The following is a 19,426-nucleotide window of genomic DNA, read 5'->3' as shown; positions in this document are numbered from 1 at the left end:
TCCCCAGCGGCGCCAACCCCGCCCCCCCCAGGCCCGCCCCCCGCCTCTCCGGCTCCGCCCGCGGCCCCTCTTCCTCCTTACGGCGCCGACCCCGCCCCAGGCCCCGCCCCCGCCTCTCCGGCCCCGCCACATCCCCGCGGCCCCGCCCCCCGCCCCCGGTTCCGCCCACCTCCCCGCGGCCCCTCTACCTCCCCAGGCCCCGCCCCCCTCCTCTCCGGCTCCGCCCACCTCCCCGCGGCCCCCTTCCTCTCCACGGCGCCGACCCCGCCCCCCCGACTCTCCAGCTCCGCCCACTTCCTCCCCCGCGGCGCCGGCCCCGCCCCAGGCCCCGCCCCCGGCCTCTCCAGCTCCGCCCACCTCCCCGCGGCCCCGCCCCCCGATTCTCCGGCTCCTCCCACCGCCCCGCTGCCCCTCTTCCTCCCCGCGCGCCGGCTCCGCCCCAGGCCCCGCCCCCCGCGCCGGGTGTCCCTCTGGCCGCCGCCGCCGCCCGGCCGCACAGTGCTTCCCGCAACTTGGAGAGCGGGGCCGAGGCGCCGGCCGCCGGCAGGGCAGCCATGGAGGCAGCGGCGCGGAGGCGGCAGCATCCGGGAGCGGCGGGCGGTGCGGGCGCGCAGCCGGGCGCCTCCTTCCTGCAGGCCAGGTGGGCGCGCGCCGGCGCGGGGAGCGAGGCCGCGGCCCCCACGTGACGCGGGCGGGCGGGGCGGGCGGGGCCGGCGGGGCCGGGGGTGGGCGGGCGTGCGGCCGGCGGGGTCGCCCCTGCGCTGCCCCCCGCGTCCATCCACCGCGCGTCCCCTCCCGGGGCCGCCCCCGCTGCCCGCGCGGCTCGAGGACCGTCGCCCCTCGGGAGACCCGGCAGGGGCCCAAGAACGGGGTGGGGAGGCGGCGCGCGCTCGGCCCCCGGCGCACCTGCGCGCCCCGGGGCCCGGGTCTCGGGGTCCCCCTGAGCGGAGTAGGATGCGGTTTTGGTGTTAACGGGAGCCACGTGAAGGAAAGAGCAAGAAGGGCTTCTCTCACTCGTTTCCCGTCCCCTTCCCTCCAGTTCATGGTTATGAAGTTGAGACCGGGAGGGGGAGGGGGGAGCACGGGAACCGCCTCTTAGTCCCCCCCCCCCCCCCCCGTCTTGCCCTCATCCCGTCGTACAGGCCGGAAACATCCCTTGCTTTAAGGAGGCATCTTTGGTTTGCCCGGTGCCGCGGCGGGCACTGAAGAGGTGGGTAAGGTGAAGCCCCAAGGGGCTGAGGTCGTCTTGGAGAGCTTCGTGGAGGCAGCGGCCCTCGAGCTGAGGCTCAGAGCATTCAGTAGGCGACTAGGGAGGGAAGGTTCGAGTCGGGGGAGGAGGTGGTGGAAAGTTTGGGGAAAGTCAGGTGGTCAGCGGTGCACAGCAGCGAGAGGATGTGGACTGAATGGGAAGGGCCTTTCCTGGCCGCAGGGCTGGGACTACAGTGGAAGCCTGGACTGCATTTCTTTTTTTTTCTTAAGATTTTATTTATTTATTCATGAGAGACACACAGAGAGAGGCAGAGACACAGGCAGAGGGAGAAGCAGGCTCCATGCAGGGAGCCCGACGTGGGACTCGATCCTGCGACTCCGTGGTCACGCCCTGGGCCTGAAGGCCGGTGCTAAACCGCTGAGCCACCTGGGGATCCCCTAGACTGCATATTTTAAGGAAATTTAAGGAGACGCTCACCCTGGGGCAACTGTGCCTACTTAAATGCTGAGCCCTGTGTGCCTCCCTTGCCTCACCCTAGCTCCTGCCCTAAATGGCGGGTTAAAAATACAGCCTTTATTTTGCAAGTACAGGAGAGCCATGGAAGGTTTTTGAGCACTAGTGCGCTCAGAGTCAATTTTAGAAAGTCTGGTATGATTTGGGATGAGGGGAGAGTCTGAGAGACTTGGCTGAGGGTAGGTCTTTCCTCTGCTACTGAGGGTCATCTCTCTTCTGGATCCCCTTCAAGTTGGGGATCTTTGACTGCCCTGAACTGTGGCAGCCCAGTTAGAACAGTCGTGGGTATCAAATATGATCGCCCCTTTAACTCACGTGTGGGGCTTCCATGTGCAGTATCTTAGTCTTTTTATATTTTGTATTATATGGAAACATACACATATTTTCTGTCTGTACAAAAACATATATATATATTTTTTTATATGAGGCCCAGAGAGATTACATCATTTGCCTGCAAGAACCAGGATCTAAACCCAGGGCTTCTGCTTGTACTTCCACTTGGGCTGCTGAGGACCAGTGTTCACCTTTATTCCTGTATGAGCTCACTACCGGCCACCGTGCTCTCTGGGAATGGCACGAGGACTGACTGCCACCCTTGTAGGGTACCTCTAGGACCATTTTCAGTATCATTGTTGCTGAACACAATAGACAGAATCATCTTGTCTAGTTCCTAAAATGCTTAGATTTCCTCTGCTGCCCCCATGCTTTGCTTACACGCCTCTAATGACACCTTTCAAGGTGGCGCATTCCAGCTGCCTGTACTGTTGACACTTTTTGTATTCCTATCAACGTAATACATGCCTGTCGTTAAATAATACAGATGGGCTTAGAGTAAAAAAACAGTGGTTCTCTCTTCCACCCTTCCCTGGCACCAGAGACAACAGTAGCTTCTTTTAGCTGTTTCTACCATAATTAAATTCATATTTTAAAATATTAACAAGTGGGCAGCCCCGGTGCCCAGCGGTTTAGCGTCACCTTCAGCCCAGGGTGTGATCCTGGAGACCCGGGATCAAGTCCCATGTTGGGTCCCTACTAGGAGCCTGCTTCTCCCTCTGCCTCTGTCTCTCTCTCATGAATAAATAAATAAAAATATTAAAAAAATAAATAAAATATTAACAAGTACTATGTAACACTTTCTGTGGTCCAGATCCTGCTCTAACGTTTTGCACATAATAATTCAATTGCAACTCTTGAGATAGGATCTGCTATTATCATTCATTTTACAGATGAGAACATTGAGGCCCAAGAGAGATTAAGTAACTTGCTCAAGATCTGGCTGGTGGCAAAGCTAGGATGTGAACCCAGGTGGTCTCCAAAGTCCATGTTCTTAAAAGCTGTACTCAACTGCCATTTCTTGATTTATCTTGTGTAGCTTCTAAGATAATGTTTATTTATTTTTTTAAGACTAGAGGCACAGAGAGGGGGCACAAGAGGCACAGAGAGAGAGAGAGAGAGAGAGAGAGGCAGAGAACAGGCAGAGGGAGAAGCAGGCTCCATGCAGGGAGCCCGATGTGGGACTTGATTCCTGGTCTCCAGGATCACACCCTCGGCTGAAGGCGGCACTAAACCTCTGAGCCACCCGGGTACTTTCATATTCTTAAGGGTAATGGTATTTACCTGCTGTTTTTTAGGCATAATTGCCTTCATGTTTTGTGTGTGAATGGATTCTAAACTTTGAACATCAGTATACAATATTTTTATTAGTTAAGCCATGTAAACATTCCCTACAAAGCCAAGGAATGTTTGATAGTACAATATGCTCTCTTATATTGTTTTTGTTTTTCCTGGGGTTTCTAATTGCCTTTCTTTTCCCTTATTTTTTTTTTAATTTTTATTTTATTTATGATAGTCGCACAGAGAGAGAGAGAGGCATAGACACAGGCAGAGGGAGAAGCAGGCTCCATGCACCGGGAGCCCGACGTGGGATTCCATCCCGGGTCTCCAGGATCGCGCCCTGGGCCAAAGGCAGGCGCTAAACCGCTGTGCCACCCAGGGATCCCCTTTCTTTTCCCTTCTTATTATTTGCCTTCACTTTCTCATTTTTTGTTCAAGCTTTCCATCATGTCAGGTATTTTACTGTTCTTTATATAGAACCAAAATTAATCCCTTTGTAGTTCCCATTTATGGGTCCCTGCTTGACTCCACCATGGTTGGGTCCTTCCTTTTCTGCCAGGCAGTCCTGCACATGCTGACTGCTTTGAATATTTCAGCTGTATGTTATGTGTTCCCTGCTTGTCATGGTATCAGTTCCCTCATATGGTACACTTGTAAAGCTGTGGAGAAGAGAAAAGGCTATCCTTGTCTTGGGTTACCTGCCATTCACTAGTGTTCTCAGCTGTAGTTTCTGATGACAGATCTAGAGCTGGCACAGGCTGGGGGTTCAGTGTGTGAAGTCTGTGGAGTCAGGAACTTGGGACCGGCTTGAGGTTGCTCATCCCCAGGACAAGAACTAGGGGAGAGGATGCCAATGCCCTCTGTGATCTGCCACCTGGAGTCACAGTCCCAACGAAAGAAAACCAGTCAGATGCTAACCAGTCTTGATTCCCAAGCTGAGTGCCCTGTATCTGCCTCTTTTTTCCTGCCCTGCTAAACCAGGGATCCTCATTACTGAGATGCCCCCTTCGGTAGAAGAGGAAATAATTACTGAGCCCCTAGTATATACTAGGTATCCACAGCTTCCAGAGACCCATTCGTAAGTGCTTCCCCAGGCTTTCAAAATACTTTTCTCCTCTGTAGCAAACATCCTACTCTTTGACCACTTTGGAGGTTTCCAGAATAAAACACTGAGAGTTTATCCTCTCTCCTGCCAAGTTCTTTACGCCTGGAGGTTCTCACCATCTGCTTTTTGAGCCCTTGACTAATAGTCACTAAAGGGAAGGGCACATGGATGCTCTAAGCCAGTTGTTCATCTCAGACCCATCTCTGAGCAATTGTCACATTGAATTTCCGAATATCTGCCCAGCCTGAAGCCCAACCAGTCCCTCACTTCTCTTCGTCTCAGCCGATAATAAGCCCAGGCATTCAACTCCATGCAGTGCCTTCCTCACTTCCACCCCAGGCCTTTGATCATGCTCTCCTGCTTTTCTGCCTACTTAAATCCACCTATTCATGCTTCCAGGCTCTCTTCCTTCATACAGGCTTTGCATACTGATCTCTTCATATGTCACATAGTTAATTATAATAGAAACAGAATAGGAAACTATCTAGAGCACAGGTCTTGAGTTCATAAAGACACAGGTTTGGATTTATGCTATTCAGGGCTCCTGGACAAGTGACATAAAGCTAGTATGAACTCTAGTACCCTTAGCAAAAAGGAGTGTATTGGTTCATGTGGCCAAACCATTAGCTTGGGGTTGCCTAGAACTCTCGGGCTTTTCCTCATGTTTTTCTCTGGTCTTCTCTACAGGGTTGCTTCATTCTTGCCTGGCTGCCCTTTGAGGTTGGCACACGTTGGCCACAGGCAGCCCTGGGCTTGCAGCCTTAGCACCCCAGTGCCAGAAGGGAAGACACTCTCTCCACCAACTCTAGTTGGAAAAGCCCCACTGGGTTGGCTTAGGTCACCAGCCCTGCCTTTGGCCAAGGAAACATCATCTCTTACTAGAAGAAGCTTGGAGTGGGAAGTTGGCTGACAAAAGGAGTAGTTGCTGCAGCGCCTTACTACATGGGTGATCTTGGCTAAGCACTTAACCCCTGTAAGCCTCAGTATCCTCTTCTGCAACACAAGAGGGGAACAGCCTCGTGCAGGTTGCTGCCAGCATTCAGTGAGATGGTGCAGGTGAAGCTCCTAGCACAGCACACACCAGCACTCAATAAATGTGGGGGACAGGAACGCTGAGTAGAAGGGACAAGAAGGCTTGACCCAAGAGAGGCCCCCCCCCCACCACCTGTCTTGTCTGCCACCAGAGGATGATGAGACCCTCCTCTCCTCCCCCTCCAGGAGCTTTGCCCCTCTGCCTCTGGGCTGTTCCACCAGCCCACTGTGGGCCATGCTTAGATTGGCTGAAAGGAATCCCAGAAAGTGACAGAAGCAATAGCAGCGCAGAGAAGAAGAAACCCTTCATGTCGCCTCTAAGCTAATATTGGCCAGTAAAAAGAATGAGTAACTGGTAATTGAGATTGTTTTAAATCATCCAGTAATCTCTCAGCACAAACCAGGAACTGAGCTGAGAACTCTGGGTGATCAGGACCATTCACACAGCTCCTGTTCTTGGCATAAATAGAGCAATAAAATTCACACCTCAAATCATCTTAGGAATAGCAGGCTGCTTGTCGTCACCGGAGGCATGCAAGTAGTGTCAGGGACATTGTGAAGAGGATTTGGACTCTGATGAGGAAGTTGATGAGTTGAGAGAACCTTAAAAGTCACTCATCTTCTTGAGGGGCTCGGTGGAGCAAAACTCCAGACCCATGATGTCATGGCAAGACTGGGGGTTAGAGATGAAGCACCCCTGGAGTGGGGCTGGTGGGGCTTTGGGAAAAGCTTCATCAGGAAAGCCATCCTGGAGGAAGTGGCATATTCACTGGCCCTTGCTTGAACTTCAGCTTATCTGTGAAAAGCAGATGGCTAACTGCTTTGCAGGAGGGACAAGTGTCCAAAGATGTTTCAGATGGCATTCCACTTCTTGCCATGTCTCTTGTGTCACCTTGCAGGGTGTCCCTGCTGGAGGGTTGCACTGTGGATGAGTGACACCAGCGGCCTTATTCTTCCTTCCTCCTGCCTGGTTCAGGATCTGAGGGAAAGGGCCAGTTGGTCCCAGTCTTTGGTCTATAAGGCAGGTCTCACTGGAGGGCTCTGATAGCTCCAGCTCAGGTCACATGCCCATCTGGTGGCCCAATCCCTGTGGACATGATGCTGGCAGTGAGGTCATAACTATAAGCTATGGAGCCTAATCATTTGGGTGCGGATATTTAACTATAGGGGCACCGGGTGGCTCAGCGGTTGAGCGTCCGCCTTTGGCCCAGGATGTGATCCCAGGATCCGGGATCGAGTCCCACATCGGGCTCCCTGCATGGAGCCTGCTTCTCCCTCTGCCTCCGTCTCTGCCTCTCTCTCTCTCTCTCTCTCTCTGTGTCTCTCATGAATAAATAAAGTCTTAAAAAAATACTTGTCTATAATTTTGGGCAGGTTATATAACATCTTGGACCTCAGCTTTTTCACTTGTAAAATGCGGCTAATATTCCAACCGCAAAGGGTTTCTGTAAGGATTAAAAGAGTTAGATGAGAATGCGCGTGGAATACAGCAAGTATTCAATAAAGGTTCACTGCTGTCATCTATCAGCATGAGATGCATTTTCCAGCCACATCCTTTGCCCTATTTCATTTCCCCGTTATTCTATAGGCGAGAACGCCCCCAAAGAAACTGCTGGTTTAGCAGTTTCCTTCCTGAATCACGGAGAAGCTAAGCTAATGTTGGGGCAGCTGGAATCCATTCCCAGGACGCATACCCCTTGGCCTCAGAGCCAGTATTTCCAGCAGAGCTCTTCCTGGCAATGAATACCCCTACCCTCGAGTCCCCATACCTTTCTGTGGCTCATCTCCGGGAAGGTTCCCGTGGGAGCAGAGAAGAGCTGACCCCTCTTGTCTGGTTGCTTCTCAGGCACAGCTCTGGCAAGGCTGATGAAGCTGTTGGCACAGCTCCCTTCCACCTCGACCTCTGGTTCTACTTCACCCTGCAGAACTGGGTTCTGGACTTTGGCCGGCCCATCGCCATGGTGAGTGTGAAGCCGTGGACAGAGCCCTTACCAGCAGTGAGGACACAGTGTGACCTGAATTTGCCAAGTGACCTTAGACAAGTCACTTTCCCTACAGTAAACTAGGAGACTAGACCTGGATGTTTCCGTGTCCTTTAGCTCTGTGACTATGCCAGCGAGTGGGGATCCCGAGGGCCTGCATTGTCATACTGTGCCCTGACTCTCACAGGGGAACTGGTGGCCCTAAACAGTGATATTGTGTCTCTGTCCATCCCACCACCCCACACCCAGATTTAGCCAAATCACCAAGCCGTGCTGTGCGGTGTGGGAAAGAAAGCAGAGCATCCCCACAGCCTTGGCATAATACTATTATTTTTCTGGAGGTAAAGAGTCTAGGTTGATTTTGTGTATCATGACTCTGAGCCCCAGGTAATTTTTAGTGCTGTCTGTGAAACCATCTCCTTCCCTCCAGGGCTACTTCATGCATCAGTGTACAGTGGTGGCCTCCACAGAGATTAATGCAGGAAGAGCACTGAAACCCCTGGCTTGTAATAAGTAGGTAGGTAGATAGGTAGATGATAGATAGATAGATAGATAGATAGATAGATAGATAGATAGATAGATAACAGAATGTGAATATATTGAGTGAGGTAGCACCATGTACCAGGTGGTTAATTTGTGTGTGTGGGGGGGGTAAAGATAACTATATCCAATACTGGAACAGACACCTGGCACATGCTAGTGGAAATGCAAATTAGCAAAGCCCTTTTGGAAAGCAGTTTGTCCAAGTGATAACTAGGAGCCTAGAAAAGTGCTTGGCATAAATGCTCGATGCACTTTTATTTTTATTATTATTTTTCAAAGGATTTTATTTATTTATTCATGAGAGACACAGAGAGAGTAGCAGAGATAGGCAGAGGGAGAAGCAGGCTCCATGCAGGGAGCCCGATGTGGGACTCAATCCCATGACACCAGGATCATGACCTGAGCTGATGGCAGATACTCAACCACTGAGCTACCCAAGTGCCCCTTTTTATTATTTTTTTAAAGGTTTGTTTATTTATTTTAGAGAGAGTGCTTGCATGGGTGGGTGGGGGGAGTGGCAGAGGGAGAGGGAGAGAGAGACTCTCAAGCAGACTCCACAGTCAGTGCAGAGCCCAAATTGGGGCTGATCTTAGGACCCTGAGGTCACACATGACCTGAGCTGAAATCAAGAGTCAGACGCTCAACGGACTGAGCCACCCAGGCACCCCTCAATGCACTCTTATTGAAGGAATGATAATAATAATAATAGGAAAGTAGGAATAGTGGTTAACATACATTGAGTGCTCGCTCTGTTCTAAACTCTTTACGTGTTTAAATTTATTGGATTCTCACCTCACCACTCTTACTAATGTCAATTTTACAGATGGGAAGACTCAAGGATAGAGAGGGCAGGTAACTAGCTCAGGGTGGCCCAAATAGCAAGGGGAAGAGCCAGCACCTGCACCCAGGCACTCACCCCCTTCCTGTCCTGTATATATCCAGAACTCTAATACGTTAACCCTCCTGACCCAGTAAGACCCCTTCCAAGAATCTGCCCTGAAGATGTAATCAGCAAGGAGACAACAGCCTCTATACCCGAAGGTGTTCCTGCAGCGTTGCTTACCTGGGACGTGACTTCAGCGTCCAGCAGTAGGTGCTGGGCAAATCAGCTTTCTGTATCTGGTATAGAGAACATTATCTGGCCATTAAACATGGACAGTCTGGAGCAGCCTGGGTCGTTTGGGAGAAAAGTTGTGGCGGTAGCATGTATAGTGCCAGATTGCAAGTCAGTGACAATCTCAACATCTTGTATACGTGAGTCAGACACTTGAAGGGAATTAAGAAAGCTATTCTAGGGCACCTGGGTGGCCCAGTTGGTTAGGCGGCAACTCTTGATTTCTGCGCAGGTCAGGATCTCAGGGTCCTGGGATTGAGCCCTGAGTCAGACAGACTCTGCACTCAGCAACTCAGCACAGTCTCCTTGGGATTCTCTCCCTCTCCCTCTCCCTCGGCCCCTCCCCCTGCTCATTCTCTTTCTCTCCCTCTCCCCCCCCCCTCAGATAAAAGAATAAATAAATATTTAAAATAACAACAAAGAAAGCTTTTTTGGCAGCACTGTTGGGGCAGACTTGGGGTGGATACCGTTTCTCCTTTCTGCAGACTCTCTGTAAGATTTATATGTTTTTTCAGTGTGGGAGAAAGAAGAGAGCCTGAGCCAAGAGTCAGGGTACCTGGTCAGCTTTGTGGGTGACTTTAAGCAAGTCACTGTCTGCTAGGCTTTGGTTCTCTCATCTGTAAGAAGGCTGGTTGGCCTGGCTGCTCCGAGCTCCCTTCCCGCACAAAGGTCCCACATACTAGGGACTAAAGGAGCTGCCCATCAAACCAGTGCTAAGGAGAGGGGGGAAGTGAATACGAGAGCAGGCTCATGGCTGTCCTCTGCCCTCACTCCTTAGGACTCAGCCACAACTGGCCATGGTGGCCCATGTGGTGGCCCACATCACTTCCCCAGCCCACCCAGCCACCTAAGTGAGCTTGTTAGGAGAGAATACATATGAAAAGCTCATATATACACTGGAGCTTTTGAAATGTTGGCATGATGTCCCCAAATCTGTGATAGTGAAAAACAAACTCTTACAAGCCATAAAAGTAGTATGTAGTTAATTGTAACAGGTCAACTAATGCCCAGGTGTATGAAGAAGTATCAGATTCTCCCTTTCTATTTTTTTTAAAGATTTTATTTATTTATTCATGAGAGACAGAGAGAGAGAGAGAGAGAAGCAGGCTCCATGCAGGGAGCCCGACGTGGGACTTGATCCCGGGTCTCCAGGATCATGCCCTGGGCTGAAGGCGGGCACCCAACCGCTGAACCACCCAGGCTGCCCAGATTCTCCCCTTCTAAGTCTCACCTCGGACAGTTTGGGGCACAGCTACTCACTCCTTTCTCTGCTCCTGCAAACACACGTTCTTTTTCCTTTTCTAATTAAAATGAGATCTTACTTTATGCCTTTTTATACAACTTGCTTTCCTTTAGAATATACAATGGTTGTCTTTTCATGTCCGTACATACAAGGTGTCATTTCTGAGAATGGCTAATTCACCTGCTAGAGTAAAGATGTGCTGTAACGTATTCGGCTCGTCCTGGTTAGTTGAGGAGTCGGCCTGTTTCTGATATTTTCCTATCACAAAGACTATTTCAGCCATCACATGTATCTTTTTTTTTTTTTTTTAAAGAAATTTAAGTATGGTTGACATACAGTGTTATTTTAGTTTCAGGTGTATAACATAGCGATCCAACAATTCTATACATTATGCTGTGCTTGCCACACTTAAGTGTAGGTGCCACACCGCATTATTACAATATTACTGACTATATTCCTTATGCCGTACTTTCCAGCCTCATGACTTACTTATTTGATAACTGGAATTTTGTACCTCCTAATCCCTTCCACCTATTTTGCCCATCCCCCAACTTCTTCCCCTCTGGGACTCACCAGTTTGTTCTCTGTATTTATGATTGTGTTTCTGTGTTCGTTCATTTGTTTTTTTAGATTCCACATGTAAGTGAAATGATACGGCATTTATCTTTCTCTGATTTATTTCACTTAGCTTAATAGACCAAGAGGTTATTGCAAAATGGGAAGATTCTTCTTATGGCTGAGTAATGTGTTGGCGAGCACATGGTGAAAGGGTAACCCTCGTGCACTGTTGATGGAAATGTAAATCGGTACAGCCACTGTGGAACAGTATGGAGTTTCCTAAAAAAATTTTTTAAAAAATAAAAATTAAAAATAGAAATACCATACAATCTAGTAACTCCACTACTCTGTATTTACCCAAAGAAAATGAAAACACCAATTCGAAAAGATGTATACACCCCTATGTTCGTTGCAGTATTATTTGCAATAGCCAAATTATGGAAGCATCCTAAGTGTCCATCAATAATTGAATGGATAAAGAAGATGTGGGTATCATAAATTAAAAAAAAAATTAAAAAAAAAGATGTGGTGTATATATCCAACATATATATCTTGATATAGATGAAGATACAGAGATACACACCGAGTAAGAGAAAAAGAGAGGAACAGAGACCTGTATCCTGGGAGTTTTATATGTGCAGGTTAGTTTTAACCAACATGGCATTTCTGAATTAAAAGAGATAAACATTTATATGGCATTTCTGAATTAAAAGAGATAAACATTTATGATTTCTTTTTTTTTTTTAATTTATTCATGAGAGACACACACACAGAGAGAAAGGCAGAGATACAGGCAGAAGGAGAAGCAGGCTCCATGCAGGGAGCCCGATGTGGGACTCGATCCGGAGACTCCAGGATCACACTCTGGGCTGCAGGCGGCGCTAAACCGCTGCGCCACCAGGGCTGCCCAAACATTTATGATTTCAATTGAAATTTGTGGTCATTGCCTGTGTCCTCAGTCAACAGATACTGGAAGTCCAGTTTGGGGGGGTCATAACATGTTTTGACTTTGCACAGGGGTTTTCACACTGACCCCAACAAGGCCAGGACTCACTGGGGTAGACCAGTAAGAGAGGGCTTGCCAGGCAGAGGAACTGCCCCTGGCCTGCCTCCTTTCTCGGGGAAGGTAAGAAAGAAAGAACTGAAGCTACTTTGTAGAACTCACTATTTTCTCCTTTGTTTCCTGACGTATACTTTTGGAAGAAGTGGTCCATGCTCAGTACTTAGAGCATGGAGCCTAGCGGTCAGGAGATCTTTTCATCATCAGAGGACTGGAAAGTGCCAGACCCCTAAGGGCCCAAGTAGACCACCTGGGCCACATCTCTTGTGTTGCAGATGGGGAAACCAAGGCCCAGACAGGAGAAGGACTTGCCAAGGGTCACCCAGAAAGTTTGTGGCACCATGAAGTCCCAAAGTAGTCTCTAACTACCAGACCAGTACCCAGGGACATTTATTTAGTGCCCACTGGGAGAGGGGCGCAGAGTCAGGCTCTGGATTTGCCTCTACTTGTGTGCCTGGGGATACCTCCTTTGGGACTCAGCTTGTCTGTCTGGGTACCCTAGGGCTGCCAGGAAGATCCCCAGAGATCACAGAAAGAATTAAGTATGTGTGGAGGAGGTGGGGGCCAACTCTCCGAAGGGCCTTCTGGGCCTGGGTGAACACCATTTCTTCCCTTGCTCCCCAGCTGGTGTTCCCACTCGAATGGTTTCCACTCAACAAGCCCAGCGTAGGGGACTACTTCCACATGGCCTACAACATCATCACGCCCTTCCTGCTGCTCAAGGTACAGTCCCGGCCTCCCGGCCTCCCTGCCCTCCCTTCTCACCCTCATCCTTCCTCCCTGGCAGGAGGCTGGTGCCAAGCCCTGGGAGTCATGGAGGCCAGTGGAAGCAGGCCTACCCTTCCTGAGCCTGGGGGGGTGAAGGCTGTGGCAGAGGGACACACCAAGGGCTGGCGAGGAGGGATGCAGAAGCCCTCCCCGAGGAGGGGTGTTTGATTTGGGCTTCAGCCTGGTGTGCCAGGGGATGATGTGCAAGAGGTGCTCAGGCAAAAGGACCCGAAGACAGGGCCATGCTTGTGAAACCACAGTAATTTTGGGGAAGCTGAAGCAGAAGGAGGGACTGGGCTGGTTGTCTGGGGGAGAAGTCAGGGACCAGTTGGGAAGGCAGGTAGGGTCCAGGTGGCAGCAATGGAGGTGCCCTTTACTCTGGCCTGGAGATCTGGGAGCACAGAGCTAGCCAGGGCTGCCGGCTTGGCACGTGCAAGTAAGGGCTCTTAAAACAACTATCGCCATGTGCCATCCCCATCATTTTGTTTCTAGAAAGATGCTTCTAATCTCCAAAAGTAAGAAAGGTATAATACTAGAATTCAGAGGAATCTTAAATAGTTTGGTTTCCAAAGCATCTGCCCTCCCCTCACCCCGCCACCCCCCCCCGCCCCCACACCACACTTCCCTGACATTTTCTTTGTGCTTACCATGGGCCAGTGGCTCAGAAACCAGAGGGTCCCACTGCTGAGCCAGCCCAGCCACCCAGAGGCACACCTGGGGGTAGGGAGAGGGCCTGGCATTGTGCCTGGATGCCTGTGTTGAAGGCCTGGCTGTCACTTCCACCACGTGGTTAGTGTGCGACCTTGGGCAATCAGCTAGTCCCTCTGAGTCTGCTCCCTGGGAAAAGGGGGTGCTGTTTCCCAGCTCATGCCGGCTTCACGGGGATCGCCTGAGACTCGAGGCTGGCTTAGCCTGCTAACGGGACCCACCAATTCCGTAGTGACTTTTCAGCCGGTGGCATGCATCCGACCCCAGGCATGAGGGGGGCGCAGGGGTGTCTCCTGTTGCGGTGGAGGCTGAGCCACGGCCTCCCTCTGACCTCAGCTCATCGAGCGGTCCCCTCGCACCCTGCCCCGCTCCGTGATCTACGTCAGCATCATCACCTTCGTCATGGGCGCCAGCATCCACCTGGTGGGCGACTCCGTGAACCACCGCCTGCTCTTCAGTGGCTACCAGCACCACCTGTCTGTCCGCGAGAACCCCATCATCAAGAATCTGAGCCCCGAGACGCTGGTGAGCCCCCCCCCCCCCCCCCCCCGCATGCAAAGCCCTGTGGGTCGGGCCGTCCTGGAGCCGGAGCGCCCCGCCGCCCGCCCTCCTGACCTGCTGGAGGCGCCCTGCTGGGGAGAGGGACCCCAGGGGAGAGGGCGGGGCAGCGGGGGGGGGGGCGGTGAGGGCGGCTGGGGGAGGCCCGCCCCGGCACCTCCCGGTGCACCTGCCGCCCTCAGATCGACTCCTTCGAGCTGCTCTACTACTACGACGAGTACCTGGGCCACTGCATGTGGTGAGTGATGGGCCCGGCCCGGGGTGCCCGGGGTCGCGGGGGGCGGGAGCCCCTGGGAGCGGGGCGCGGCAGTGCCCGCGGCGGCCACTAGAGGGCAGCGCGCAGCCGGCCCTGCGCCCCCGGAGCCGCGGGGAGGGCGCAGCCGAGGCCCCAGCCCGGAGCCCCGGGGTCTGGGGGGAGGTGGGGGCGAAGCCGAGGAGGGCCGGCTGGACTTCGGGGGCGCGGCTGCGTGCCCGCCCCTGCGAGTCCCGGGAGGGCCCCCCTGCACCCCGAGGGCGGGGAAGCCTCCCAGCTGTGCGCAGCCCCCGGCCTCGCGGGACGAGCCGCCGGAGCGGGCTGGGGGGCGGGTGCAGCCGGCAGCCTCGCTCAGGGGGGCCTCCCGCGTGTCCGGGGTCCGGGCACCACCTGGCAGTCCCGGGTCCTGGCCTGGCCTCCCCGGGAGCCCCAGGGAAGGGAGGAGGGGCGGGCCGGGAGTGTAGCCCCCCAGGCGGCAGGGGGGTGCTGGTAGGTCGGGGTGAGGCCAGGAGGGGCACCGGTGAGGGGGCTTCACAGAGCCCCTGCAGGACCTGGAGCCTGTGGTCCCCAGCCCTGGAGTAGGTGGGGGGCACCCCCTCACACCCCCTCCCTGCGCAGGGAGGTGCGCCCCCCGCACGCATGGGCGGCCTGTGGGCCTCTGATGTGCATGTGCCCCAGCCTGGACCCCAGCCTGCCCCCCTCAGCCCGGGGAGGACCCACCAGGACCCACCAGGACGGCTGGTGCAAGGCTGGGTGGGGGGGGGGGATGAGCGGGAGGGTGTGCACAGGCCTGAGGCAGGCTCCCTGTTGCAGGTACGTCCCCTTCTTCCTCATCCTCTTCATATACTTCAGTGGCTGCTTCACTCCCACCAAGGCGGAGAGTTCAATGCCGGGGGCAGCCCTGCTCCTGGCCATGCCCAGTGGCCTCTACTATTGGTGAGCGGACCTGGACCTGGGGGGCGGGCGGGGGCGCCGAGTGAGCCAGGCAGTAAAAACGTGCGTGCCCTGGGCTCCTGCTTCCCCCTCTGTCTAGCAGGGACGTGGCAGTGCTGTGTGGTAGCCTCTCTGTCACCAGGAGGCCAGGCCTGAGTGCGGCCTCTCCACCCTCGCGCCCCTCTGCCCCAGCTCACAGAACCCCAGTGCCACCTTGGGCCCAACAGAATCCACCTGTAATACCAAACCCATGGAGCCTGGTGGGCCTCAGTTTCCACCTGTGCCAAGTGGGACAGTCCTTGCTTGTCTCCGTCTCAGGAGATGGCGAGGATCTAGCAGGGCAGAAGGAGGCTTCGTGAACTGTAAAGCACTATGAAGGTGACAAGGACAGAGACGGGGAAGTCCGTGGCGACTCCGGCCTCAGCCAGGCTCCTACCTCTCCTCTGTCACTTCTGCCCCAGGGACAGGCTCCAGGATGTCATAGGAAGGACCAGACCCTTCTCTGATGGGAAGCTTGCCTCAGAATGAGAAGGGTCTTTTTTCATGGAGCCAGATCCCTAGGGTCCATCCCTGGGTCTGTCCCCTGCCCTGCAGAGAGAGTGGACCAGGGCCAATCAGTATGCCCCCTGACGACAGGGCGAGAAAGAATGAGTGGCACCCACAGCAAGAAGGAAGGTGGTTCGACATGGGCAGGGCTTTCTGTGCAGTTCTTACCCACAGCGTGTTAACGCGGAGGTGGCCACGATAGGAGCAGCAGCCATTTAAGCCACGCGCTTTTCCGAGTAAGAGATGTACACAGTCCCTGCAGGTCTTACCTCTGGAGAGCCAGGCCCATTTATGCCCTCTCTGAGTGAGAACACGGAAGCTCCAGGATGTCCTGTAAATTCCCCAAGGTCACACAGCCACTGAGCTGTAGAGCTATAATTCCTCGAGTGGAATGGTCAGCATCATGGCTCTCCCTGGAGGCAGGGGAGTGGACCAGACAACACATGTTACTGGATTCCTGGCCACGTGCTGAGCACTGCCCCGGGAGCTGCAGAGAACCCTGGGAGGTCTGGGACTGTCCCAGCCCTCAAGGAGACAGAAGTGACCACCCCTATGAACTGCAAATGCATTCCCAGACTCAAATGCTTATAGGAGCCAGGCTGGTAACAGAGAGGCGTCGAGGAAGCAGTAGGGAGTGGTGGGGAGTGCGGCAAACAGCCACATGCTCTTTCTAGAGGGGACGGCTGCCTTCTCCTGTAATCAGTTGTTGTCATGTGGGAATACGGGCCTAATGTGACCAAAGAAACCAGAAATCCATACTTTCTGCTACTCTGTTACTTAAACATTGGTAACAAACTCAACGTTTTAAAAAATGGCAGCTATACGAGCCAAATTAACCTGCTGCCCACGGGGCTGTGGCTCGGAGTAGGATGGTTCCCTGAGCCCCCTGTTACGTGAGCTGCTCTGACCGGCTGGGAGGGCACCCCGGTACGTGGGTACAGCGAGGGATGCCGGGCAGGACAGAGCTGTGATGGGCCCCGACTCACCCCACCCGCTGGCCTCTCCAGGTACCTGGTCACCGAGGGCCAGATCTTCATCCTCTTCATCTTCACCTTCTTCGCCATGCTGGCCCTTGTCCTGCACCAGAAGCGGAAGCGCCTCTTCCTGGACAGCAACGGCCTCTTCCTCTTCTACTCCTTCGCTCTCACCCTCCTGCTCGTGGCCCTGTGGGTCGCCTGGCTCTGGAACGACCCCGTGCTCAGGAAGAAGTACCCGGGTGTCATCTACGTCCCCGAGCCCTGGGCCTTCTACACCCTCCACGTCAGCAGCCGACCCTGAGTCCCAGGCAGCGGCCGCTCGGGGCCCTGCCTGGAGGGAGATGAGCTGTAGCGAGTGTGTGAGTGTGGGATGTGTGTATCCCCCCGTGGATGTGCGGTCATCACGGCGTTGGTGGGGATGTGCGTTGTGCACATGGACAAGGGTGTGTGTGTGTGTGTGCGCATATGTATGTGTGTCTGCTTATGTGTAACTGGTAACAGGTCATTGGTGAGGGTGTGCATCGTGCACTCGGACAGGTGTGTGTGTGTGCGCGTGCGCATGTGCAGAGTGCACCATCATAATACTCAGTTGTCTGGATCAAGTTTCTCTTTGGTTTGGATCTTTTCAGGTTGGGATATAGTTTCAGGCAGTGCATCCAGGCCGAGGTCGGGCCCTGCCTTCTCGTGCACCTGACTGGAGCCGGGCCCCCTCACGCGCTGTGCGGGGCCGGTCTCTTCCGGGGTGTCCTCTGGCCATGCTGTGTAGGTGGGTGGGGCAGCAGCACTGAGGGGACTGGGCATGTCACCGTCCCACCTGGCTCACCCCTCAGACCTGCCCTGACCCTGCAGGAAGATGACAAAGGTTAAGTTCACTTTCTGGGCATTGAGCAAAGCGCATCCCTCCCCTGGGCCTCACTTGCACTGGCGGGGCTCAGGGCCCAGAGTGTGTCGAGGGGCAGGTTGTGGTCTCCTCTTGGGGTAGCCTTGGGATGGATGGAAAGTTCTTTCCTGTCACTGCCCTCTGCTACCCCGGGTAGGGTACGTGCACCTCAGATCCCCACCCAAACTCAGGTCACACGGAGTGTTGAGCCACCCAACCCTGGAGAGCTGGAGGCCAGCCGCCTCCCCTGACCACAGCCCGGTCTCGGGGCCTCCAACCATTTCCCTCTACCGTAAGCTGCCTCCCTGCTCCCCACCGGAACTGCGGCACCCCTTCCTGGCAGCCTACCCGGGATGTTTGAGCTGCAGCTCGCAGTATTCCCTGAGCCCCATTAGAGGGCCAGGGGGGCTCTTGGGGCTGTTGGGGACCAGGAACCGGAGGCCTTGTCTCAGCCTGAATCTCATGCCTTTGCTCGTGGCCCTGCTCCCAGAAAAGGGAGGCTTTGCTCCCAGCAGGATGCCCCGAGCCCACGTCCCCCCGGCCTTGGGGCCAGGTGTGCCCACACAGCTGCCCGCGCAGTCCCCCTTTCCAGCCAGCACTGGCTCGGCGAGCTGGGGGTCTCGGGGCCTTGCCTTCCCCGGGGCCTTGCGCCTCTCCTGTGTCCTCAGGGAGCCCCAGGCCTCAGCTCCTTTCATCTTGGGGCCCCTCTACAGCCCCCCTTAGAGGTCCCCCAGCCCCTGGTCGGACGGGTGGAGGGACGTGTGAATAAAGACCAGCGTGGAGCCAAGCCTGGCTGGTGGCCGCTTCTTGCTTCGCGCGTGACTTGGGGGGGCGGAGGGGGGGCCCTGGGGCCAGGCAGAGGCCCGTGGCTAAGAGCAGGTGCTGCCGCTGCCCGTCGGCCTCCCGGGCCCCTCATGGGGTGCTGGGGCGTGGGGGGCTCCTCCCAGTCAGTCCCAGCCCTCTCCAGAGGAGCCGCGGATATGGGGGTGGGGAGCCAGGACGGGCACCTCCAGGCCGCCTGCCCCCCTGCCAGCTCCTTCCAGAGGCCGGAACAGAGAGGGCGCCTTTGGGGAAGGTGAGGAGGCTGGTTGGTTGGAAGCTGGTACTGAGCCTCGACGAGCCGCTTACCCCCGTGGCCTCGGACCCCCCACGCGGCCCCCAGGACTTCCTGGGGCTCCCGTTAGCGGGGACAGGAGGTGCTCTATGTTGGCGTCGTCCCTGGATTCCTTCCTGGCCTTGCGGACGCTGCTCCTTCCAACCCGCTCTGGGCCTCTTCTCCACAGCCACAGCTGGTGGCCTCTGAGCAGGCCCAGGCCCGGGCCCAGTCGTGTGGGCCTGAAGCTCATACAACTTTTAGGGGGGGTGGCAAAGGGGGAGGCCTGGCTCAAACAGCAAAAAAAAAAAAAAAGAAATTAGGTATGAGGGTCGCCGGGTGGCTCAGTCAGTTAAGCATCTGACCCTTGACTGCAGCCCAGGTCACCATCTCAGGGGCCTGTGATCACGCCGCACTGAGCCCTGTCCTTGGCGAGGAGTCGGCCTGACAGTCCCTCTCCTTCCTCCCTGCTCCACCACGGGGGCGCTCTCTCCCTCCCTCTCTGCCTCGGTCTCCCTGTGTGTCTCTAAAATAAATCTTAACAAATGAGATATGAAAGTGAATGTTTAAAATGGAAAAGACATCACAGCCCGTTATCAGGGCCTTGGAGATTTCGTGTCCCTCTTGCCCAAGACCTCTTTGGGCGGTTTACTGGAGAGGGTTCCCGAGAAGTTCTCAAGTGCACCCCGGAGGCCGAGGTCGCGGTTCCCGGTGTGGCCCTGACTGGCCGCGTCAG

At 54.6% G+C, this 19,426-nt stretch overlaps 1 protein-coding gene across 4 annotated transcripts; it reads left to right on the top strand.

Moving 5' to 3' along the window:
- Positions 1 to 484: 484 nt before the first annotated feature.
- Positions 485 to 18,384, top strand: CLN6 (CLN6 transmembrane ER protein). Of its 4 annotated transcripts, XR_012022851.1 has the most exons (8): positions 487 to 640; positions 7,321 to 7,435; positions 12,599 to 12,697; positions 13,787 to 13,975; positions 14,191 to 14,246; positions 15,075 to 15,197; positions 16,748 to 17,143; positions 17,183 to 18,384. XR_012022851.1 is itself a non-coding variant. In XM_072809350.1 (7 exons), the coding sequence occupies exons 1-7, from the start codon at positions 555 to 557 to the stop codon at positions 17,016 to 17,018; spliced, it is 939 nt and encodes a 312-aa protein (XP_072665451.1). In that variant the 5' UTR covers positions 487 to 554; the 3' UTR covers positions 17,019 to 18,384. The 4 variants fall into 4 exon arrangements, 2 of the variants coding, with proteins under 2 accessions (XP_072665452.1, XP_072665451.1); XR_012022852.1 differs by lacking the exon at positions 14,191 to 14,246 and having other exon boundaries at positions 485 to 640; XM_072809350.1 differs by having other exon boundaries at positions 16,748 to 18,384.
- The last annotated feature ends 1,042 nt before the right edge of the window (positions 18,385 to 19,426 follow it).

This window comes from Canis lupus, chromosome 32, assembly GCF_048164855.1.
Source record: "Canis lupus baileyi chromosome 32, mCanLup2.hap1, whole genome shotgun sequence".
In the NCBI taxonomy this organism is placed as follows: Eukaryota; Metazoa; Chordata; class Mammalia; order Carnivora; family Canidae; genus Canis; species Canis lupus.
The sequence above is the reverse complement of the archived record's forward strand: the minus strand, read 5'-3'. Positions and strand labels throughout refer to the sequence as shown.

Excerpts from the sequence above, each read along its gene's own strand:
- CLN6 (XM_072809350.1), top strand. The coding sequence starts at position 555 with ATGGAGGCAGCGGCGCGGAGGCGGCAGCATCCGGGAGCGGCGGGCGGT. Across the intron at positions 7,436-12,598 it reads TTGGCCGGCCCATCGCCATG|CTGGTGTTCCCACTCGAATG; the intron begins GTGAGTGTGAAG and ends CTTGCTCCCCAG. Across the intron at positions 12,698-13,786 it reads CGCCCTTCCTGCTGCTCAAG|CTCATCGAGCGGTCCCCTCG; the intron begins GTACAGTCCCGG and ends CTCTGACCTCAG.